The sequence below is a fragment of the Myotis davidii genome, unplaced genomic scaffold, assembly GCF_000327345.1.
Source record: "Myotis davidii unplaced genomic scaffold, ASM32734v1 scaffold479, whole genome shotgun sequence".
Taxonomy (NCBI): Eukaryota; Metazoa; Chordata; class Mammalia; order Chiroptera; family Vespertilionidae; genus Myotis; species Myotis davidii.
Genome location: NW_006289825.1, coordinates 367673 through 392584, shown reverse-complemented (window position 1 = coordinate 392584; position 24912 = coordinate 367673). Strand labels below are relative to the sequence as shown.

Genomic DNA, 24912 nt, shown 5'->3' with positions numbered 1-24912 from the left:
TAAATATTTGATATGAAGGATGGTCTTAGGCGACCCCTGTGAAAGGGTCATTCAGCCGCCAAAGGGATCGCGACCCACAGGTTGAGAACCTCTGCATTGAGCCAAACCAGCTAGGGCTGTCTTTAACTTTTGACTTCCCCAAATCTTAACTACTAATAGCCTACTGTTGACTGGAAATCTTTCTGATAACATAAACAGTCGACAAATGCATACTGTGTTTTTATAGTAAACTAAGCTAAATAAAAGATAATGTTATGAAGAAAATCATTAAGAAGAGAATGCATTTTTAGTACTCTATATGTTTATCAATAGGTAAGCTTGTCATCTGTTTACAAGATTTGAAAAACCTGCATATAGTGTGGACCAACGTAGATCAAACCCGTGTTGTTTAAGAATCAGTTGTATTCAATATCTTGATTGAAGTGATGATTTCATGGTTGTGCGTATATGTCAAAATACATTGGATCACATGCTTTAAACATGCCATTTCTTACATGTCAATGATATCTCAATGAAGCTGTGTTGTTATTTTAATTGTAGTCCTGTCGGGCTGCCTTATGCCCTCACCTGTATTCCTGACCCAGCCCTGGGCAGGTATCCATCAGGTCCTGCTGCCCCACCTCTGCCTGCCTTTGAGGCTGGGGACTGCTCATTTCCCCCCTCAAACCTCCAGAGACCTGGTCCTCCCTCAGTCCTTGAAAGCTCCCTGACTGACCCCCAACACATACCCACACTAGGTGATGCTGAGGACCTGGCCGGGGTTTGATTCCAGTCAAGGGCACGTACCTCAGTCGCCGGCTCCTCCCTGGCCTGGGCCCTAATTGGGGCTTGTACAGGAGGCAATCAAGAGAAAGAAAGAAAGAAAGAAAGAAAGAAAGAAAGAAAGGAAAGAAAGAAAGGAAAGAAAAGAAAGAAGAAAAAGAAAAGGCTTGAGGAGGGGGCTCTGCTGAGAGTGGGAAGGACAGAGAAGGAAGTTAATCTGATGGGGTCTTGAAAGGCTAGCAGGAACTGGCCCAGTGAAGGGGGTGGAGGCATTTCTGGCAAAAGGCTCATAAAGACCCTGGAGGCGGGACCACCAGGGGAAGCTCTTGAGCATCCTAGAACCTGGGTGTTGTTGGGGAGTGGGGTACTGGAATGGAGCTGTTGGAGGGAGGGAGCAGTGCTAGGAGAGCAGGCCTGCCAGGCAGCTGTAGAGCAGCAACTTTATGGCCCCACTGTTGGTTGTTTGGGGCTGTGGGGGGCCACCAGGGGTGTGGGTGGGATGGATGAGGTCATGAAGGGTGGCTAGTGGGCTTGGATACCAGGGTACCTGACTCAGCTCACCCAGGCCCCTGAGCTTGCCAGGAAACCTTGATAAGCAGAAGCAGGACTGTAGAGGCCTCCACAGGGTCCTGTGAGTCCTGATCCCCCTGAGGGAGTTTCCAACCCTGGCTTTCTCCTTTGCTGGCTGGGTGCCCTATTTCTAGTAGCTTCTGGCTTTGAGCCTCAGGCTTCCCAGTTTATAGGGAGACAGTACACCTACTTAGTGGGGATCAAGCCGACCTTGCCTGTTATAGAAAGTGGCATATTTTTCTAGGAAGTTTGACCACCTGACCTGAAGTCTTCATGTCCACCCACTTGTCAATGTGTCTGTTCTATCCACTCATTCATCTACTCATTAGATGGTACCTAATGTTGTGCCAGGCCCTGTCTGAGGAAAATGCAGTGACTAAAACAACATCCATGCCTTCATGAGGCTTATGCCTTGTAGTGAGGCAGACAAACAAGTGAATAAAAAAACAGATCAACTAAGATGACGGGGCTAAAGGAACGAAACAGGGTAAAGAGATGGACTAATAACGTAGCTTCGTTGGTAGCCTGAGAAGGCTTCTCTGAGGAGGTGATGGGTGAGCTGAGAAGAATGATGGATGAAGGCAGCCCTGGCTGGTGTTGCTCAGTTGGTTGGGCGTCATTCTGGGCCCTGAAAGGTTTTACTCAGGTTGTGGGTTCAATCCCCAGTAGGGGGCGTGTAGGATGCAGCTGATCGATGTTCTACTCACACATCCATGTTTCCCTTTCTCCTTCTCCCTTCCTCTCTCTCTAAAAGGCAATAAAAATATTTTTTAAAAATAAAATAGTCTGGGGCAAGGTAGAACCCTGGACTTGGGGGCCCTTCTTTGGATCTTTGCAGGGAGCAATATGGTAGTGTCTCCTGGACTGGCTGCATCACTGGTTATTAGCACCCCTCGGGCACCCTGTTCAGAGAGGTCCAGAGTAGGGGAGCCAGGGCTATCTGGAGGGCACAGCCAGGGCCCAGTACAGGGGCAACTGTAGTTAGCGACAAACAATCCCCACTGAGCACATCATGTGTTCTTTGCCAGGGCCTCCAGCTGCAGGAGTCAGGTGACTCCAGGCAGCAGGCCAGGCTATAGGGGCTGGGTGATTGTGTGTGTGTGCGTGTCTGTGTCTGTGTTTGTGTCTGTCTGTTGTGTGTCTGTCTTTCCCTGGGCTGGACCTGGATATCTGGAGTCTGAATTGATTTCCTATTTCAATTAGAAAACTCAGGCTAGTCCTATTTCTAGTCAGATTGAAAATAAGACAAACTTGTGTGCACAGTCCTGCTCTGGTGGGACATTTGAGGGTTCAGGGGAATAATAAGACCAGGCGAGGTCTTTCAGACCCCTGAGGCAGACCAGGGATCCTCTGCTCTCCTGCCCCCTCCTCATGTCAGCCCAAGCCCTAATCTCTCTCTCCGTCCCCCAATCTGGGGATATTTTTAGCCACTAAGAAGGATTATCAGAGTCTAGCTCCAGGTGGCAGAGGCAGGGCTGGGAATAAGGCCAAAGAGGCTTCAAAATGCAGCGGGACTGATGGTGATGGAGATGAAGGCTCAGGCTGGCCCCACCACCCACATGGTCATTCTCCAAATGACCCCTCTGTGGCCCTGGCTGAGCCCAGCCTGAGTTCATTAGGTACAACTTTAAGGGCAGGGCCTGTTCTGGAAGAACCACCTAGAACCTGCCACCCCTCCTTTCCAGAACATTCTCCAGCCCACCCCTCTCTACTGCTGACAATTGTGCCCACTCCTCTCCTGGTGCCTTTCCAGCTACCTCATGTGGAAGGGCCTGTGGTTACTCCATTTTATAGATGAGGAAATGGAGGCATAGAGCAGCCAGGTCAGTAGCCCGAGGAAATGGGTGAGGCAGGAACGCAATGTGTGGCAATACCAGCATGCAGGGTGTGTGGTAAAGCAGGAGACCTGACTGTATGCATTTCTCAGACAGGGTAGCGGATGCCCAGGGAGGCAGAGGGTCACAGTGCAGGCGTCCAAAAGAGAAAAGGTGAAGACTGAGGAGGAGTGCCACCCAGACCCCCACTTCCTCCCGTCCTTGGGGAAGAGGGCATCTGGCAGGAGGATCGGGAGTGAAAGAGAAGTTCAGGCCTTGCTGACTATAGATGCTTGTTTACAGCCGCCCCTGAGCCCATCCTGTGTGTCAGGCACCTGACCCACCAAAGGTGGGTGAAGAAATGGAGGCCCCTGGACTGGGAGCATTGGACCTGGGACTTGGCCACTTTGCTGGGCTCCAGACCCTGTTCTCTTCCCAAACTGATGTCTCTTCTTTATCGAGAGGGTGAGGGGGGGCCGGGGGTGGGGGCGACGACAGACATTGGGGTTAGAGGTAGGACTTCCAGGGCCAAGACCTCTGCAGTCAGGGTAGGGTATGAAGCCACCTTGGAGGGCTCTCTGGTTTGGAACGTACTTTTTCAAAATGACTCGAGGGCCAGAAAGGGCTGGGCCTGCTTCACCTGAGGGGATGGGTTGAAGGCTGGTTCTCCTTCTTCACCTCTCACCGCCTCTGAAAGACTGCCTGGCTAGCTCCCAACACCACAGTGAGCCAGGCAGGGCTTGGCGAGGTTCTTTAAGTGGATCCAAGGTTGGGGTAGTCGGGCGGTGCCTCCAGGAGGAAGTGACAACTAAACAACCTACAAGGACAGAGAGAGACCTTGCCCTCTTTCCCCACCATTTTATGTCCTCAGCACCCAGCCTGGGGCAATAAACATTCTATGGGCCCTCCAGGCAGAGGGCAGCATTTGTAAAGCTGGGTGTGTGGAATTGTACAGTGTGATGGGAGCAAAGGGTCAGGCAGTGAATGGTGGACTTTGAGGCTGCACACATCAGCAGAGGCCTGAGATTATGAGATGCTGTTGTTGTGTGCTTTCCCTTATCTCTGAAGCACCCTGGCTTCAGTGGACCCCATCTGGCCCCCTTGGGTGGGAGAAGAACATGGGGCTGGGGACCTGGACTCCTAGCCCACTCCCATCTGCTCTTGGTGGGGGGTGTCTTATTGGATGGTTGTGACAACTCCTGAGGAAGAGGCTGGAGATGTCCTGCGGTGGATGTGTGAGGCCAGGAAGTCCAGGAAGGGCGTGTGCCCTGGTATTTATTGCCTTCCACAGGCCCTTCCACATGAGGTAGCTGGAAAGACACCAGGAGAGGAGTGGGCACAATTGTCAGCAGTAGAGAGGGGTGGGCTGGAGAATGTTCTGGAAAGGAGGGGTGGCAGGTTCTAGGTGGTTCTTCCTGCTAGTGAAGATGGTTTCTTTGCTAGAGATCAACCACCTGGACAAAAGTCCTTGCAGGTGCCTTTCCATCTATCTATCCTGTCTGGATTATCTGAGCCTCGTGGGTCGGAACTATCACTGCGCCCAGCTGGCGTGGCTCAGTGATTGAGCATTGACCTGTGAACCAGGAAGTCGTGGTTCAATTCCATGCCCGGGCTGTGGGCTCGATCCCCAATAGGGGTCATGCAGGAGGCAGCCAACCAATGATTCTCATCATTGATGTTTCTCACTCTCCCTTCCTCTCTGAAATAAAAAAATATATATTAAAAATAAAAAAATAATAAATGCAAGTTTCAGGAAGGTAATTCTAAAAAATAATAGTAAAAAAATAAACTAGTCAGTGCCACACATCCTTGATTGTTTTCCAGGCTACTGCCTTCTAGCACCCCTCCCCCACCAGAGTGTCCAGTGGCAGTGGTCACTACTAATCCCTCGCTGAAGACTGAATGCTGGGTGCCTCGGTGTGGTCGGGGCTGCTCCTTATCCACACCCCGTCTCACACACGTGCAATTCCATCCATGCCCATAGATTTAAACATCGGCCACGCACTCATGAGTCCTGCCTGGCCTTCTCCCACCCCTACCCAGCTTGTCTTCACACTGAACCCAACTACCCCCAAATCCTCTCACCCATCCTGGTTCACTCACTTCCTCAGACTCTTAAGAATTTTTATTTTTTCTGTATTTCACTTGTGAGACTGTGATTAATAATAATAAATACAAATTTAGTCTTTGTCACCGGTCCTGGCACAGACCTCCTAACACTGTGGGAATTGACATGGATAAAGTTATCTTATTATGTTAACGAGGTGACTTTTGGAAAGCCCCTTAGTCACCTAAGGATGGGGGCTGGTTGTCAGGGGACCCAACTATGTGTCAGTCCCACCCCAGGACCTCCCAGGAGGGGAGAGAGGCCAAAGGTTGAATCAATCACCAATAGCCAATGAGTTAATCAATCATGCCTGTGTAGTAAAGATTCCATTAAAAAAAAACACAATACGACAGGGTTCAGAGAGCTTCCAGGCTGTGAACACATGGAGATTTGAGGGTAGTGATGCCTGGAGGGGGCATGGAACTCTGTGCCCTTTCCCCATACCTGGCCCCACACATCTCTTCCATCTGGCTGCTCCTGAGCTATATCCTTTACAAACCAGTGATCTAGCAAGTAAACTGTCTCTCCGAGTTCTGTGAGCCATTCTAGCAAATACATCAAACCCGAGAATGGGGTGGTGGCAACCTCTGATATGTAGTCCATTGTCAGTCAGAAGCCCAGGTGAAGTCAGGAGAGGCAGTCTTGCAGGACAGAGTCCATACCTGAAGGATCTGACATTGTCTCGTTAGGTGGTGTCAGATTTGCTTGCTGGTAGGGGTAGAAAACCCACATGTCAGACCTAAAATCAGATTTGTAGACTTTTTAAATATATCTACACTAATAAAAGACAAAGACGCTAATTGACCATACCTTCACTACGCCCAAGCCACATCCACCAGCCAATCAGAGCGACTATATGCAAATTAACCCAACCAAAATGGCGGCCGGCAGCCACGGAGCTGGAGCAAGCTTGAGGCTTGGTTGCCCTGGCGATGGAGGAAGCCAAGCTTCCCACCTGCCCTGGCCGGCTGAGGCCTCCGCTCAAGGCAACAAAGTTTCAATTATAGAAGATAAATAAATACCAGAGACCTGCTTCCAGCCAGCCTCCACTGGGAGCTTGGGTGGCTGGGGGCTGTGGCCAGCCTGCAATCAGCCATCAGCCCCTCACCTGGGCTGGCCAGGCACCCCAGTGGGGCCCCCCACCCTGAAGGGGCTGTGGCCAGCCTGCAAACAGCCATCAGCCGCTCACCCAGGCTGGCCAGGCACCCCAGCAGAACCCCCCCAACCCCCCACTCCCTGAAGGGGGTGTGGCCAGTCTGAAAACGGCCCTCAGCCCCTCACCCAGGCTGGCCAGGCACCCCAGTGGGACTCCCACTCTGGGACACACTTCAGTGCAAACCAGCCGGCCCCCACCCATGCACCAGGCCTCTATCCTATATAATGAAGGGGTAATATGCAAATTGATCCTACCAGCAGATCAACTGGGAATCACTGGTCACTATGACACACACTGGCCACCAGGGGGCAGACGCTTAATGCAGGAGCTGCCCCCTGGTGGTCAGTGCACTCCCATGGGGGGAGCTCTGCTCAGCCACAAGCCAGGCTGATGGCTGCCAGTGCAGCGGTGGTGGTGGGAGCCTCTCCCGCCTCCTCAGCAGCGCTAAGGATGTACGATTGCAGCTAGGCCTGCGTCCCGCTAGCAAGTGGACATCCCCCGAGGGCTCCCTGGCTGCCAGAGGGATGTCTGGCTGCCAGCTTAGACCCAATCCCCCAGGGAGCGGGCCTAAGCCAGCAGGTGGTCATCCCCCCGAGGGTTCCCAGACTGCAAGAGGGCAGAGGCCAGGCTGAGGGACCCTACCGAGTGCACAAATTTTTGTGCACCGGGCCTTTAGTATATATATAATTTTTTATTTCAGAGATGAAGGGATAGGGAGAAAAAGATAGAAACATCAATGATGAGAGAGAATCATTGACTGGCTGCCTCCCATACGCCCCCTACTGGGGATCAAACCCGCAACCTGGGCATGTGCCCTGGCTGGGAATCAAACCATGACCTCCTGGTTCATAGGTTGACTCTCAATCATTGAGCCACGCCAGGTGGGCAGAACTGTATGGACTTTTTAAATACAAGTGTTTTCATTTGCACAGAGAAAAGGGCCCACATCATACATGCACAGCTCAGTGAACTTTCTTAACTGAGGCCTGAACCTTCCAGCCCTCTGCAGGCCCCTCCGGTCACTACCTGCCCCTAAGAGCAACCACTCCCCTGATGGCCGGCTGTGTGGCTGGCAGAACAGCTCCCCTTGAAGATGTCCATGTCCTAATCCCTGGACCTGGGAGCATGTTACCTCACATAGCAAAGGGGAGTTAGTTTGCAGAAGGAATTAAGGTTACTAACAGGCTAACCTTGAGATGGGAGATGACCCTGGACTCCCTATGGGTCCCAAAGTAACCTCAGGGGTCCTTACAAGAGGGAGGCAGGAGGATCTTGAGAAAGGGAGACACTGTGAGCTACTCAAGATGGCAGGGTCTGCAGATGGGGCTGGTCCCGTGATAGCCCCTGGTGGAAAGCTGGCTCACCTTAGTTACTGCTCCGTTACCCAGGAAGCTCGGTCTTGCTGTTGGTTCTCTCGCCCAGCTGCCACCGTGGTTTGGGATAGCGAATGAGACAGTGACATTCATACCTCATGGGGAGTCCACATTGGGAAGGGAAGCCAGCCAGGGAGTTACAGATTTCCTTAAATTTTTGGTGTTGGGGCTGCATCCAAAACACTTTTCCGGGCATTTGATAACATGAGGTCGTGACCCTACTTCCTTAACTTCTGGCCATCATCGTCTTGTCTGTCAAGTACAGAATAATAACTGCTGTCATGAGCCGTGTTGTTAAAGGTCAGGAGGCGCCAGGCTGAGCACTGTGTGTACCTAACCAGGCCCAGCTGAGAGGTGGGTATTACTGTCCCTGTTTTACAGATGAACTTGAGGTTCAGGGAGATCGAGTCATTTGTCTGAAGACGTACAGACCAAGTTCCTCCTACACTGGCTGTAATAAACTCCGGACTGCAGGTGCTGGGGGCATGAGGGCCGGGTGATGGGCCTTCCAGCTTCACCCTACACGGTGAGCTCCCCGTAACTGGACCGTCTGTCCGCAGGATGTGGTCTAGTCTGAACGAGTGGCTGTGGCAGGACCGCTTCTGGCTACCTCCCAATAACTCATGGGCTGACCTAGAGGACCGGGACGGCCTGGTCTATGCCCACCCCCAGGACTTGCTGGCAGCCTTGCCCCTGGCACTGGTCCTGGTAGCCATGCGCTTCACCTTCGAGAGGTGAGTGTCTTGTGGTCCTGTGCTCCACCCTGTGTGGGGCTTTGTCCTGAAGTGTCTCTGGCTTTGAACCAAATTGCCCCTTACTCCATCCTGCCCCTAGCTGCCACCACTCACGTTTCTTCTGGTCTCTGATGGCTGTTTTGTCGCAGCACTGACTGCAGCTCTAGTCTGGCTATGCCAGCATCTTCAGAAAACGGGTGGGCATATGCCCAACTTGCTGACCAAGGACACGTCTGCAGAGGCCAGTCAGTCAGAGAAACTCCTGTCCACTCCCGCCTCCTCTTCCTCTGTAGGCAAGCCAGTCCCTCACCCTGACCACTTCTCTCTGGTTCCCCATTGCTCCTTCTATCCCACCCTCCTCCTCCCCTTTTTAGCCAAAGAAAGGAGCGTGGGCCTCCCCTGGCCTCCCTTTGGGATTCCCTCCACTCGCCCCCAGTCTCCTGCAGCCGGCACTAGCCCCTCCCGGCTGCCAAACCCTGTAGATTTTCAGTCATTTCTCAGATGACCCAGATGCTGCTCAGAATTGGGCTTCTTCCTCTTGCCCTGGGTGTCCTTCTCCTGGGCTCCCTCCCCCTGTCCCAGGTAGTCCCACCCTTTCCCGTGTGACCAGTGCTGTGATCACAACTAGACCTGCCTTGCCAGGGGAGGGTCCCTCTCTCCCCTTTCTCCACATGCGCTTCCTCCACTTCTCACACCCATTCCTGGTTTGCACACACTCCTTTGCAGTTCCTTTAAGGCTGGGTCCCAAGGAAGCCTGCCCTGCCCCTCCCACCACAGAGCCCTAACTCCCTTCCACCACTCTGGTCCCCACCTCTGTCTAGCCCTGACCACAGGGACAGGGAGGCATCCTGCATCTTGCTTTCTCTCTTCTACGCATAAGGAGCTTCCTGGATACGGGCTTCTTGGACACGGGGGACCCACTGATGCATTTACCTTACAGGCACCCTTTGAGCACTTATCTGTGCCAACCGCTGCTCTAAGCAGTTGTGTCTTAACCCACTGTGCCCTCAATGCAGCCCTGAGAGGTGGTATTATTACTATCATCCCCATCTGACAGAAGAAATGGAGGCACAGAGAGGTCAGGTGACCTGCTTGAGGTCACACAGTGGGTTGGCCAGTGGAGACTGAGGCTTCACCGGAGGCATTCTGGGAGGCACAATTAGCCAGTCCTTGATGGGTGGTCTGCTTTCCCCGGGGTGGGAAGTGCCGGAGGGGTGTGCCCAGGTTCGCCACTGGACCCCAAGGGAGGTTTGCATATTTAACTGAGGGCCCCAACTGAGGTGAAAGTGTTATCCCGTCCCAAAGGGCAGTGGGCGTGGGGGGAAGGCAGGGTTTCCCCTTCAGTAAGGGAAGGTGAACCCTGGATTTGAATTCCAGGTGTTCCACCCACTGTGTCACCTCGGCACATTTCCGACCTCTCTGAGCCTTTCGTCCATCGGACACAGGATGACGACAATAGGGTTAAGTGCATGTGCTTGGCAGATCATAAGCACTCAGCACATGTCAGCCCTTGCAGGGCTGCTCTGAGCCTGTTTCCTCAATGAAGCCTCGATATTAGAATGATAGGTGTGAAATTCAGTCCCGACTCCTGGCCTTAGGAGCCCCTTTGTGGGCAATGTGGTGATTGATGAGAGTCCAGCTCCTCCAAGTGTCCACCCTGGATTGGGGGAGGGGGTAGCCCCAGCCTGGTGGGGGCCAGACCAGGATGAAGGCACCATGAAACAGGCAGTGAGCGGACTCTGACCCCTGGTTTGGGGTTAGATTGAATGAAGGTGATTTGGTACCCCCAAATTTGACCACACCCCAATTCTGAAGACCAGTCCAGCTACCTTTCTTATGTTCAGTTTAATGCAGCAGCCAAGCTATCCTCCAGGGTCCCAGGGTATGACCTGCCCCTTCCAAGCCTCAGTTTCCCTGCCTGTAGCATGTATATCCCTTCTCACCTGGACTGACAAGCCCTGTGTCCCCTGCACCCAGACTCATCGGCCTGCCCTTGAGCCGGTGGCTGGGTGTGCGGCATCAGTCCAGGAGGCCAGTAGAACCCAACGCCACACTGGAGAAACACTTCCTCATGGAAGGATGGAGACCCGACAAGGTGAGGACCCCTGATACCCTCTTCCATCCCCATCTGCCTGTATGGCTGCAGTGTGGATGGGGCTAGGAATGGTATGTAGCCCACTTCTTGGGGACAGAAAGCCCAGGGCAGCCCCGTCCGCGCCCCACCCCAGTGCCTCACCCACTCCCACTCCATCCGGTCCCTTATCAGTGAGCTCAGCTGACCAGTGGGCAGCTCCTGGGCCTGGAGAGGGTGAGGGGAGGGGGGTTTCTCTCTTGTTCTGGGGAAGAGTGGAAGGGCTGACTGTGCTGGGGGTTCTGCAGTCATGACTCTACCTCAGTTCCTGCCCGTGGCATGGCTGCCCCTGGACAGGGTCTGGGCTGGGTCCTGAGGGGGAAGAGGGAAGGGAGAGGTCTTCCTACCCCGGGAGGAGGGGGTTCAGCTCCTGCAGAATAGAGAGCCTTGTGACCCAGCCCCCCTCTGCACGTAGGGGTCAGGACTAGGTCTCAACTGCCCGCCTGGAATAGGGCTGAGAACGCTCTCTTCTATAGGGAGGGGTACAGGAAAACCTCTGTGGGGAGCTGCTCCCATACCCCAGCCCCTTCCTTAATCCCAGTCCCCATCCGTCATCTGCCTGTCCTGTGAGCAGGGCTGAGTTCTCATAGGCCTGACTGTTTGGGGGGCCCTACCCCATACCCCACAACTCCCCTATCTCCATAGGTAGACAGCCCCACAGGTGAGGTCTGGAGCTGCAGGGGAGGGAGTAGCAAAGCTGGGTCCCACCTTTCCGGGGACAGGAATGGGACGCCATCTCTCTGACCCTGGCCCCCGTCACCCCTTTCCCAGCCTCGGATGGCTGTCCTGGCCACACAGTGTGGCCTCACGCTTCGGCAGACCCAACGCTGGTTCCGAAAACGCCGAAACCAGGACCGGCCTTGCCTGACCAAGAAGTTCTGCGAAGCCAGGTCAGCCCGGGGTAGGACTTGGGGGATGTGGGGGAGGGGGAGGGTCTGCTGTGTCAGCAGCTGCCTCAGGGGCTTCCTGTCTGTCTGCAGCTGGAGGTTTCTCTTCTATCTGTGCTCCTTCATTGGTGGCCTCTCCGTCCTCTACCACGTGAGTGTTCTGACTGCTTCCTGTCCCTCCACCTGTCCCACAAGCACCTACTGTGCGCTGGGCCTGGCTTGGGGGTGAGGGGGCGTGGAGGGGTGTGAGCAGTGGGGAAGGCTGTGCACAGGAGAAGGAGGGAGAACTTGGCACACATCATGGTAGATGTTCCCTCCACAGGAGCCTGTTGGGACCTATTGTGGTTGGGGCTGGGATCCGGCAGTGAGTGAGGCCCTGGTTTAGAGTGAGAGCAGAGAGGTAACCGGGTGGGAAAGATCAGAGCTGAGTAGCCTGGCTGGGGTTGCTCATTCGTTGGGCATCGTTCCATGCACCAAAGGTTTGTTGGTTTGACTCCGGTCAGGGCACATGCCTAGGTTGCAGGCTCAGTTCCCTGCAGGAGGTGTGTGTGCAGGAAGCAGCCAGCCAACCCATGTTCCACTTTCACATCAATGTTTCTCTTTCTCTTCCCCCTCTTGTCTCTAAAAGTCAATAAAAATATTTTTTAAAAAAGAAAAAAAGATCAGAGCTGAGTGACAGCAGCATCTCAAGGGCCAAGGAGGTCCCAGGCCTGGGGTGGTGAGCTGGGGTCTGATCTTTGGGCAGTTTCAGATGTCTGTGTGTGTGTCTCTCCCCACCCCCACCCGCCCCCTTCCCCACCTCCCAGGAGTCATGGCTGTGGAGGCCAGCAATGTGCTGGGACAATTACCCAAACCAGGTGAGTCGCAGGGGTGCCTGGGGGCTGGAGAGGGGATTGGGGTAGTCAGAGTCCCTGTGGCCAAAGGCAGCAGAACCACACCTGGACATGACAGCACGTTCCCCCTCCAAGTCTGACTGTCTATTTCTGCCTCCCCTGCAGAATGCAGAGGGGCTAGGAGGCAGGAAACTTGGAGCAGGAGGTGCCCTTGGTTATCTCCAGGGATACGGATCTCACACCTCTTCGCTCACTGGGATTCAAGGGTCCTGGTTTTGAGCAAATTGGGGAGGGCCCTGAGGGAGTTCGCCCTCAGCTAACCCTGTCCCACTCACCCTGCCTCAGCCCCTGAAGCCAGCCCTGTACTGTTGGTACCTCCTCGAGCTGAGTTTCTACATCTCACTGCTGATGACACTGCCCTTCGACATCAGGCGCAAGGTGAGGACCGGCCAAGATTCCCGCCGGGGAAGCGAAGTCCTGGGGGGGTCGGGATCAGCTCAGTGGGGGGATGGCCTCACCCCGACCTGGAGACCCTCTGGTACCTCAGGCAGGAAGCATGGTGCCAACCAGTCCCCGAGAGGGCCCTCTGGCCACCCAGCCTTGTCCCAGGGTCACCCACTGTCTCTCGTAGGATTTCAAGGAACAGGTGGCGCACCACCTCGTGACCATCATCCTCATCACCTTCTCCTACAGCGCGAACCTGCTGCGCATTGGCTCTCTGGTGCTGCTGCTGCATGACTCCGCTGACTACCTGCTGGAGGTGGGCCCAGCCCACCCCTCTCAGCAGTCCTTCCCCACCCTCCCAGGTGCCCCTGGAGATGGGGCCCTGCCCCTCAGTCTTCCGGTGAGGTGAGGCCCCGCCCCCTCAGCTTTCCGGGGAGAGGAGACCCCGCCCTATCCAGGCTTCCTAGGAATCGTGTCCCTGACCCTCTTTGTCTTCCTAGGAGGTGAGGGCCACCCCCTAAGATTCCTGGAAGGTGAGGCCCCACCCTCTCAGGTAGTTGAAGCTTCTGGCTCAGAGACCCACTCTGTACCTTTCTAGGCAGTTCCTGGAGATAAGGCTCTGCCCCACGGCACCTTTTCCTTGAGAAGAGGCCTCACCCCTTCCTACCTGGTTCCCCTCCCTACCACCCGCCTGAGTCCTCTCTGCTGTCTCCCCAGGCCTGTAAGATGTTCAACTACACGCACCAGCGGCGAGTGTGCAACTCTCTCTTCCTCATCTTCTCCTTGGTCTTCTTCTACACTCGCCTTGTGATCTTCCCCACCCAGTGAGTCAGACCTCTAGTCGGGGGCTGGGGAGGTGGGTGGGCGCAGCTGGGATCCAGGCCTGCCTCACCCCGTTCCAGACCCAGGGAGCAGGGGGTGTTGGCAGGGAGGCTTCCCTGAGGAGACAAAGACGGGTGTTGTGTTCCCAGCCCCAGGCACAGCACGTGCTAAGGGCCAGAGGCAAAAGAGACCGAAAACTGGGCTCAGTCCTCATCCCCTGTGTGCCTGGAACATGGAACAGATGGCAGGGTCTGTCACCAGCTCACTCAAGTCTGCCCAGTGCATTTGCTGAGCCTCTCCCAGCAGAGGGAGCAATCTAAAGATCTCTGCTCACATGGAGCTGACTTTGGGGGAAAATAAAGAAGGCAAACAAGTAGAAAGAAAGAGAAAGTAAAGTCAGGCACGGAAGTGTGTGGGTCGTTGGACGGTCAGGGGGTCACTGACAGTGCTCATGCAGGAAGACTGGAGTGAGGGAGGGAGAGGCCGTGCTGACCACAGCAGAAGAGTGCCCCAGGCAGTGGGAGCAACACAGGCAGAAGCCCTGAGGCTGGACTGGGCCTGAGCAGCAAGGAGGCCCATGTGACAGGAGCAGAGTGAGCTAGACACCGAGAGGGAGGTTGTGAGGGCAGGTAGGGGACTAGACAGGTTGTGCAGGGCCTTATGGGCCACTGGGAAAGACGGGCTTTATCCCAAGTGAAATGAAGGATTCTGAGTAGAGGAGGGAGGGGACCTGACTCCGGTGCTCACAGGCACCCTCTGGTGGCTGCAGAGAGAACAGCTGGTGAGAGCCCCAGAACCAACACCCTGACCCCTACCCCCCATCGCAATCCTGGCCCAGGAGCCTGGGAGCCAGGGCAGAGGCCACTGCCCTGATCCAAGTGAGCGATGATGGGACCAGACCAGCGCAGGTGAAGTGGGTGGACTCGGGGTCGTGAGATGGTTATGAGCTCAGAGTTGTCATGTCAGGATTAGGAGCTCAGCTCTGGCTGTGTTGGGGTTGAGGGGCCTCCAAGGACCCCCAGAAAAGACATGAGGAAACAGTGGGCACACCAACTGGGAGAGAGATGAATATTCAGTGTTTGCCCCCATGAGACTGGACAGGGTCATCCAGGGACCAGGTATGGACAGAGTCCCAATGCTGGAGCCCCTGATGTTTGCCAGTCAAGGGGAGCCTGCAAGGGAGATGCCGATTTGGGGGGGGGGGGGGGGGGGGCGGAGTATGGGTCCCTGAAGGTATTTGAGGAAAGGGTACCAGGGAGAAGGAGGAGCCAGGCAGATCTAGAGAAGAAAAGGTGTGCAAAGACCACCAGCAGAGCAGTGGGAATACAAAGTGCTGCTCCCTTGGGGCTCATGGTTGTGCACAGGCCAGTTGGTAAACTTGTGTGACCTGCTCATAACCAAGTGAGGGGGGGGCATTTAAATGCCCTGGGGACAATGGGGAGCCATCAAAGGTTCTGGAGTAGGGAAGGTCACACAAGTTAGAGCTTCTCCCTCCTGCCTGCCTACCTGCCTGCCCCAGGATCCTCTATACCACATACTACGAGTCCATTGCCAACTCGGGCCCCTTCTTCGGCTATTACTTCTTCAACTCGCTTCTGGTGATACTGCAGCTGCTGCATGTGTTCTGGTCTTGCCTCATCCTTCGTATGATCCACAGCTTCATAAAGAAAGGCCAGGTAGGGCCGAGCAAGGGTGGGCTCCTGTATGCCACCCTGGAGCCCCAGCCGAGCCTTGTGCCCACTCCTTGTTCCCTAGATGGAGAAGGACATTCGCAGTGATGTGGAGGAGTCGGCCTCAAGCGAAGGGGAGGAGCTTCCGCAGCTCAAGAATGGAGCAGCTCAAGGCCCCCCGGCAGTCCCCACTGATGGCCCTCGGAGCCGGGCAGCGGGGCGGCTGGCCAATGGGCACATGTTGGCCTCCTAGCTGGCTGAGGATTGGCGTGAGGGCTGCCCCAGTGCCTTGGATTTGTGGGGTGCCTGGACTGGTGGCCTTTGGGCCAGCTCTGTGGAGACAGAGAGGGCCCCACCCAGGGTGGGAGGAGGACTGATGATCTGTCTCCAGCCCCTTCCTTCTGCCTCCCCTCCCACCTCCCCTCAGGCCACTAGACAGAGCTGGGGGTGGGCAGCAGCAGGGTGCTGCAGCCCACCAGAGCCATCCCCAGGCAGTAAGGCGTACAATAAAACTTGAACAGAGCCAAATTCTCTGCCTCAGTGTGTCCCTGTCACAGCTCCTCAAAGGCCTGAGGAAGCCAGGACTCTGTTTACATACCCCACTGACAGGACACTCACTGCCACCTCAAGACTCACGCCCAGTCCCACGAGACCCAGACAACAGGCAGCTTGTGAGCGGAAGCCACCTCCTGCCACCAGAGCAGCCCTCAGCTAGCTGCTCACCCAGATTTCAGCTGGAGGTCACAGAGGTCAGAGGCCAAGCAAAAGGGCGAAGGGAGGTTCATCCCTATCCTTGCAGCTCTTGCTCAGTGCTGGCAGAACCCCACCCTCATGGTCCTCTGGGCCTCCTTGGAGACAGGAAAACAGGGCCCGTGAGTGGGGCTTCCCATGGGCTTCCCCAGGGTTAACCTGGGTGAGGTCACTTTCTCTTCAGAGCTCTGCAGGAAGGTGCCCCCTCTTCCCAGCTGAGGCAGGCTGACTGTCCCATACCCTGAAATCATAGCCAGCCCGGCCCCATGCAGGACCAGAACATGCTGCCCTCAGGAGAACAACAAAAAGGAAGAGTTGTAGAAACTAAAGTAGGAAATGGTAGAGGTGGGGACAAGGGGGAGAGGAAATGGGTTAGAGACGGAGGACACGTCATTGAGAGGGGAAGCAAACAGAGGAACAGATCTGAGAGAAGAAATGGCTAGGAGAGGTGGCCGTGGAAGAGGGACAGAAGAGGCAAGAGAAGACGCCCTGTCAAGACGGCTGAGGGACAGGAGTGGGAAGGCAGAAGAGAGAAGGATGCAGGTCTGTGCAAACCAGCAGGTGAGAATGGAGTGGGGACAGACACATGGCAGAGGAGGAAGGTCTCTGCTTTGTCTCCACTGAGAGAGACGGTGGAGGGAGAGGAAAGAGATTCAAGAGAAAGGGTGTTTAAGATGCTGGAAAGGGGCTAGGAAGATGGGAGGGGGAAGAACAGAAAGAGAGGAGAGGGGCAGGTAGTGTGGGAACCAGGGACATTGGGGTAATGGGAGAGAAAGAGGCCCTGGAGAGAGAGTGGGCTGACAGCAGAGAAAGCTGACCCGGAGCTCAGAGGATGAATGAAGTGTCAGATTTGTGAGGTGGAAGGACCTTGGGGGAAAGGGAGAGAAGATTGAGAAATGGCAAAGAGGGAAAAACGGAGTATAAAAGGGTTATCAAATAGGATGTTACAGTAAATATTGAGAGAGAGAAGCAGATCCTCAGAGGAGGGAGCCATGGGAAGATGAACAGGTTACTCAGCGGAAAGGTGCAATTTGGCTTTGAAGCAAATAAAAAGATGCTCAACATGTTTTTTTTTTTGTTTTTTTTAAGTGCAAATGAAAATGACAAATTGTTTCTCACCAGCTATCCTGGCAAAAGTGCCGGTGACGGCGCCCTCTGGTGGTGATGTTTGCAGGGAAGGGGAGCTGCTGTGGCATAGGCCGTTGAGGGGAGCTGGGCTTTCACTGGCAGGACAGGCGATTTCATCTTTATCTCTAAAGAGACATCTAGAGCTCCCTAGTACGCCTACAGGTCAGTAAAGAAAGCAGAAACCTAAAGAGAGAATAAGAAAAAAGACACAATGCACACTTACAGAAGAGAGGACATTTATGACCAATAAACATGAAGACACACTCAATCTCATTCATAATCAGGATAATGCCAAGCAAGACAGATACCATTTTAGACCCATTCAGTTGTCAAAAATAAATACATTGGACAAAGCAAGTGGGATCAATAAGAACCAGATATTACTGGGGACAGTGTAAACTGGTACAATCTTTTGGGAAACCATCATGTAAAATTGTTGACAATTTTATAAAGTTCAGAGCATCTCAAAATGATGTATTGTTTAGGCATAAATTTCTGTCTAGTAGAACTACAGTAGCCCCCCCCCCCCTATACGAGATCCTCAGCAGATGGATCCTATGTTTATGGTGTTCCCCCAAAACATACCCGCTTTGAATGATTATAAAGGCTGTGTTTATTAAAATGCATTTCATTTTCAAAATTGAGCTATTAGTGTGTATACATTTTGGGGGAATACCCTGTATACTATGTTTTGTTTATTTCTGGAGTTTTCCATTTAATATTTTTGTACAGCAGTTGACCACAGGTAACAGACCTCAGAAAGTGTGGCTAGGGAGACACTAGTGCATTTATTTAGTAAACAAAATATAGACAGAAAATTCAGAAGACTGATATGTTACCTTTGACCTGCGAAGCAGAGGAATGGGACTCGGGTAGATATAAATTACTGTCACTATTCTAGTTTTTGAAGTTGTGAGGTGTGGTGACAGATATATTATTAATAAATACAATTTGAAAGGGATATGCAGACTTCACTCATGTGGGATCTAAAACTGAAAGCATCTGCCCTAGTTGGTTTGGCTCAGTGGATAGAGCGTCAGCCTGTGGACTGAAGGGTCCTGGGTTCAATTCTGGTCAAGGGCACATGCCTGGGTTGTGGACTCCATCCCCAGTAGGGGGCGTGCAGGAGGCAGCAAATCAGTGATTATCACCATTGATGTTTCTCTCCCTCTCTGAATAAAAAATATATATATTTAAAAAATAAAACTGAAAGCATCAAATGAACTAATAAGATAAAACTCAGACACAACAGTATGGTGGTTACCAGAAGGAAAGAGAGATGAACGGGTGGTGAAGGGTAGAGGGGGTGGAGTGTATGGTAGCAGAAGGAGACTTGACTTTGGGTGGTGGACATAATGCAATATACAGATGATGTATCATAGAATTATACACTTGAAACCTATACAGTTGTATTAATCAATTAAACCCCAATAAATTTAATTTTTAAAAAGTATTTTAAAGGCGATATGCAAAAAGACAACATGCAACCCGGGAGAAAGTATTTGCAAGCCATATATCTGAAAAAGGCCCAGTATCCAGAATATGTAAGGAACTCTTACAGTTCAAGAACAACAAAAAGGATAGGCAAAGGACTTGACATTTCTCCAAAGAAGATGTACAAATAGTTACAAGCACATAAAAAGATGTCCAGCAAATCAAATGATGTTCCATGTAAATCAAAACCACAAGATGCCACTTCACATCCATAAGGATGGATGTGGCAAGAAATGAAATAGCCAGTGTTGGTGAAGATGGGGAAAAACTGGAACAACCTCATACATTGCTGGGAACATACGATGGTTAACACTGGAGCACAATTTGGCAGCTCCTCAAAAAGTTAGTTACATATGACTCCGTTGAAAACAGGGACTCAAAATGTTTTGCATGAATGTTCACAGCAGTACCATTCATAATAGCCAAAAGATGGAAACCACCCCCAAGGTCCATCAACAGGTGAATGGACAGATTGTGGTCCATCCACACAATGGAATATTATTCAGCCATAAAAAAGAGATACAGCCCTGACCTAGTGGCTCGGTTGGTTGGAATGTCATCCCATACACCTAAAATTTTCAGGTTGGATCCCAGGTCGGGGTGCCTATGGAAGGACTAGGCTGTGGGTTTGATCCTCAGAAGAGGTGTGTAAGGGAGGCAACTGATCTATATTTCTCTCCTCTCTCTCTCTCTCTCTCTCTCTCTCTCCTTTCTCTCCCTCTCTATTAAAAAAAAAAACACAAAAGCACCACATGCTACTACATGGAATAACTGTTTCATGGGTAGGGAGATTTTTGGGAGTGAGCCTTAAGAAAGAACTCCCATACTCGCTGTGGCAGCACCTACTAAAATTGGAATACAGAGAAGATTGGTGTGGTCCCTGCAAAAGGATGACACGCAAATTTGCAAAGTATTCCATTACAAAACAAAACAAAAAAACCCTCCCAAATATCAGCAAGAAAAAGAACCAACCAAAAGTAAAGGGACAAACAGGATATGAACAGGCAAGTTACAGGAATGAAATTTTAAGAATAGTTAAATACGATGGAATTAATCAGTCTTTAAAAGGAAGGAAATTCTGACACAGGCTATGACTTGGATAAATTTTGAGGACATTATGCTAAATGAAATAAGCCAGACACAAAAAGACGAATATTGTGTGATTGCACTTATATGAGGTCCCTACAGGACTCAACTGTGTAGAAACAGAAAATAGAATGGCGGGTGCCTGGGGCTGGAGGAGGAAGAAATGGAAAGTTATTTAATGGTTTCAGTTTTGCAAAATGAAGAGTTCTGGAGATTGATTACACAGCAATGTGAATATTCTTAACCCTACTAAAATGTACACTTAAAAATAGGTTGGTGCCTGCTTGGTGTGGTTCAGTTGGTTGAGCATTGTCCCATGCACAGGATGTCATGGTTCGATTCCCAGTCAGGGCACATGCCTGGGTTTGGGGCTTGATCCCCAGTAGACGGCGTGTAGGAGGCAGCTGATTGATGTTTCTCACTGATGTTTCTCTCTCCCTCTCCCTTTCTCTCTCTGAAATCAATGAAAACATGTTTTAAAAATTAGTTAAGATGGTAATTTTATGTTCTGTGTATTTTTACTACAATTTTAAAAAATGGGAAAAGTCAGTAAATTAGAAATAGAGGTGAACTTACTCAACTTGATAAAGAACATCTACCCAAAACACTCGACAGCTAGCATCATACTTAATGCTGAGAAACTCAAACTTCCCACTAAGATCAGAAACAAGGCAAAGAAGTCCCCTCTCACCTCTCCTTTCCAGTTCCTACTTAAGGTCTAGGCAAGAAAAGGGAAAGAATACAGATTTAGAAGGAAGAAATAAAACTTTGCTCCTAGATGATATGATTGTCTATGTAGAAAATTCAAAAAAAATTTTGACCAAAAGAACCTGTTGGAACTAATAAACCATTATAGCAACATTGCAAGAAACAGGGTTAATATATAAAAGTCCATCACTTTCCTATGTACCAGCAATTAAAAAGTGGAATTTGAAATTAAAAACACAATACCAGTTGCATTAGCATCCCTCCCCCAAATTAAATACTTTGGTATAAATCTAATAAAATATGTATAAGTTCTACATCAGGAAAACTATAAACTCTGATGAAAGAAGTAAAAAAAACCCCTAAATAAATGGAGACATATTCTGCCCTGGACTAATAGCTCAGCTGGTCAGAGCATAGTCCCCATACACCAAGGTTTCAGGTTCATCCCGGGACAGGGCACATACAAGAATCAACCAATGAATACATAAAGAAGGGAAATGACAAATCAATGTTTTTATCTCTCTCCCTTCCTCTCTCTCTAAAATCAATTTTAAAAAAAATTAAAGAAATATTCAGCCCGGCAATGTGACTCAGTGGTTGAGGATCACCCCATGAATCAGAAGGTCATCAGTTCAACTCCTGGTCAGGGCACATGCCCAGGCTTAGGGTTCTATCCCCAGTGGCAGCCAGGGACGGGGTGGGGTGGGGAGGCAGCGGGGGAAGGGAGTGGTGGTACAGGAGGCAGCCGATCGATGATGTTTCTCTCTCATCGATGTTTCTATCTTTCTATCCTCTCCCTTCCTCTCTATCTAAATATCAATAAAAAAACATTTTGTGTGTTTTTGTTGTTAATCCTCACTGGAGGCTATTTTTCCATTGATTTTTTAGAGTGGAAGGGAGGGAGAGAAACAGAGAGAGAGAAACATCAATGTGAGAGACACTGATTGGTCGCCTCCTGCATGCACCTCAACTGTGGTTGGGGATCGAGCCTGCAATCCAGGTACATGCCCTTGACAGGAACTGAACCCATGACCTTTCGGTCCTCAGGCTGATGGTCTATCCACTGAGCCAAATCAGCTAGGGCAATAAAACGTGTTTGTTTTTCTTTAATTTTTGAAGAAATATTCTATGTTCATGGATAAGGCTTGATACTGACAAGATGTTAGTTCTTCCCAAAGTGATCTATAGCTCTAATGCAATTCCAATCAAAATCCCTAAAACTTATTTTGTGGATATTAGCAAACTGATTCTCAAGTTTATAAGGAGAGACAATGACCCAGAATAGCTAACACAATATTGAAGGAAAAGAACAAAGTTGGACTGACAGTATACAATTTCAAGACTTATTATAAAGCTACAGTAATCAAGACAGTGTGACACTGGCAAATGTACAGACAAATAGATCAATGGTACTGAGAGAGCACCAAGAAACAGACAGATGTAATTATAATCAACTGATCTGTGACAAAGGATCAAAGACAACACAATGGGGGGAAAATAGTTTTCTCAACAAATGGTACTAGAACAACTGGGCATCCAGAGTCCAAAAAAAAAAATTTAAAAATGAATCTAGATACAGACCTTACACCCTGCACAAATGAACTCAAAATGGACCACAAACCTAAATGCAAAACGCAAAACTGTAAAACTCCAAGAAGATAGCAGAGAAGAGAATATAGATGGACTTGAGTTTGGCAATGACTTTTTAGATATAACACCAAAGGCACAATCCATGAGAGAAAGAATTGATAGCTCCATTTTATTAATATTAATTTTTTCTGCTCTGTGAAAGACATTATCCAGAGAGAGGGAGAGAGAGGGAGAGAAGAAGAGAGAAAAGATAATAGAACTTTCAAACTAGGAGAAAAATTTGCAAAACACATTGATAAAGGACTGTTATCTAAGATATACTGGTACAAAGAACTCTTAAAACTCAACAATAAGAAAAACAACCCAACTGGAAAATGGGCCAAAGATCATTAAAGATATGCAGATTGCAAATAAGCATTTGAAAACACATATGTCATCACACATCAGATGCCATTAGGGAAATAAATGTAAATTAAAAACCAGGAGGTCACAGTTCAATTCCCAGTCAGGGCACATGGGCTCTGGTGGATGGAGCTCCACCAGGTTGCAGGCTCCATCCCCAGTGGAGGGCATGCAAGAGGCAGCTGATCAATGATTCTCTCTCATCATTGATGTTTCTCTCCCTCTCCCTTCCTCTCTGAAATCAATAAAAATATTTTTAAGAAACACACAATGAGATGCCTCTGCACACCTATCAGAATAGCTCAAATCCAGAACACTGACAACACCAAATGCTGGCAAGATGTAGAGCAAACATGTCAAACTCACGGCCCTTAGGCAGCATGTGGCCCACAACGAATATTTTTGTGGCCCAGCCAATATAATGGTATGTAAGAGATGTTTTAATAAAAATGTCATAACTTAATTTTTACAATATCCTGTTATACATAACTAGAGGCCTGATGCACAATATTTGTGCAAGAGTAGGCCTTCCTTCCCCCAGCTGCGACACCAGCTTCCCCCTGGCACCCAGGATCCGGGCTTCATCTGGAAGGTCTTGGGAAGGACATCCAGTCTAATTAGCATATTACACTTTTATTATTATAGACTAGAAGCCCGTTGCACAAAGATTCGTGCAGTAGGCCTTTCTCCCCCTGGCTGCTGGCACCCAGGACCCAGGCCTTTGGTCCAGCCACAGCTGAGAAGCCAAGCCTCTTCAGTCTTCAGTCTTCAGTTTTCAGTCTTCGCTCCATGCCTGCATATGCAAATTAACCCCCATCTTTGTTGGGTTAATTTACATAGTCGCTCTGATTGGCTGGTGGGCATAGCAGAGTGATTTGCATGTTTCTCTTTTATTAGTGTAAATTATTAATAACAAACTACAACATTCGCTAATGACATTACTATAATCATGTTGCATTCATTTCCCTTACATACCTTATGCAAAGGCGCACCATTTCTCTCCACTAATATGAGCAGCAAATATTTTAGCAGCCAAATGCCACGTCATTAGTCTTGTACTGACTTGGTTGGTGTGCACAACAGGAAATATTTCACTTTTGGAGAACAAGAAAAATAAGTTTATTTGTGTTACACTTATTAATTTGTGCAATTATTCAGTTTCTGATAAGTTAATGTTCAAGAAAAAATATTCATTTTTATTAAAATGTTCTATTATTTTGTGTTAACGATTACTCATGTATTTCAGCTCTTTGTATTCAGCATGTCTCCATTGAAATAAACCTACGTTTCTATGAAAATTGAAGTGTTATGTTGTTTTTTTGAGGCCCACATAAACTTAAACCTTGCTTATTTGGCCTGTGTTAGCCTTTGAGTTTGACATGCTTGATGTAGAGCAACAGGAACTCTCACTCATTGGGTGGGAACGCACAATGGCATAGCCATTTTGGGAGGTAGTTTGGTGATTTCTTTCTTTTTTAAAAAAATATCTTTTTTTTTTTTTAGTTTTTTTTTCCCCCATTGAATCTAGAGAGGAGCAGGGAGAGGAAAGAAAGAGAGGAGAGAGAGAGAGAGAAAGAGAAAGAAAGAAGGAAGGAAGGAAGGAAGGAAGGAAGGAAGGAAGGAAGGAAGGAAGGAAGGAAGGAAAAGAGAATGGCTTGCCATTATAATACTTACAAGAGAACTTTCCATGGGTCTTCAACCAAGGAAAAATTTCTTGGGATCAAACTATCTTCCAGATAAATAAGGAAGGAAGGAAAGGAGGGAGGGGGGAGGGAGAGAGGACAGAAGGACGGAAGAAAGGAGGGAGGGAGGGAGGGAGGAAGGGAGGGAGGGAGGAAGAGAAAGAGAAACATGGATTTGTTGTTCCACTTACTTACACATTCATTGGTTGATCCTTGTATGTGCCTGACCAGGGACTGAATTCACAAGCTTGGCATATTAGGATGAAGTTCTAACCAACTGAGCTACCAAGCCAGGCCTAGTTTGGTGTTTTCTTACAAAACTAAACATATTCTTATGATATGATCCAACAGCTAAGCTCCGTGGCATTTACCCAAAGGAGTTGAAAATTTACATCCACACAAAAACCTGTGCATGAATGTTTATGGCAACTTTAGTAATAATTTTCTAAAGAAATGAGCTATTGAGCCATGAAAAGACACAGAGGAAAGTTAAATGACTATTATTTAATGAAAGAAGCCCATCTGAAAAGCCTACATAATGGATGGTTCTAACTGTATGACATTCTGAAAAAGGTAAAACTGCCGAAACCGGTTTGGCTCAGTGGATAGAGCGTCGGCCTGTGGACTGGAGGCTCCCGGGTTCGATTCCGGTCAAGGGCATGTACCTGGGTTGCGGGCACATCCCCAGTGGGGGATGTGCAGGAGGCGGCTGATCGATGTTTCTCTCTCATCGATGTTTCTGACTCTCTATCTCTCTCCCTTCCTCTCT

At 50.2% G+C, this 24912-nt stretch overlaps 1 protein-coding gene across 1 annotated transcript in view; it reads left to right on the top strand.

The window, feature by feature from the left end:
• CERS4 (ceramide synthase 4) overlaps positions 1–15831 on the top strand; it is a 24768-nt gene extending 8937 nt beyond the window's left edge. Inside the window, exons 2-12 of the mRNA XM_006762676.2 lie at positions 8164–8256; positions 8343–8516; positions 10494–10611; positions 11419–11537; positions 11628–11685; positions 12341–12391; positions 12713–12805; positions 12999–13127; positions 13529–13635; positions 15153–15309; positions 15389–15831. Coding sequence (XP_006762739.1) covers positions 8344–8516; positions 10494–10611; positions 11419–11537; positions 11628–11685; positions 12341–12391; positions 12713–12805; positions 12999–13127; positions 13529–13635; positions 15153–15309; positions 15389–15556 — 1173 coding nt within the window. The 5' untranslated portion in view covers positions 8164–8256; position 8343 and the 3' untranslated portion in view covers positions 15557–15831. The remainder of the gene's footprint in view (positions 1–8163; positions 8257–8342; positions 8517–10493; positions 10612–11418; positions 11538–11627; positions 11686–12340; positions 12392–12712; positions 12806–12998; positions 13128–13528; positions 13636–15152; positions 15310–15388) is intronic.
• Positions 15832–24912: the final 9081 nt, after the last annotated feature.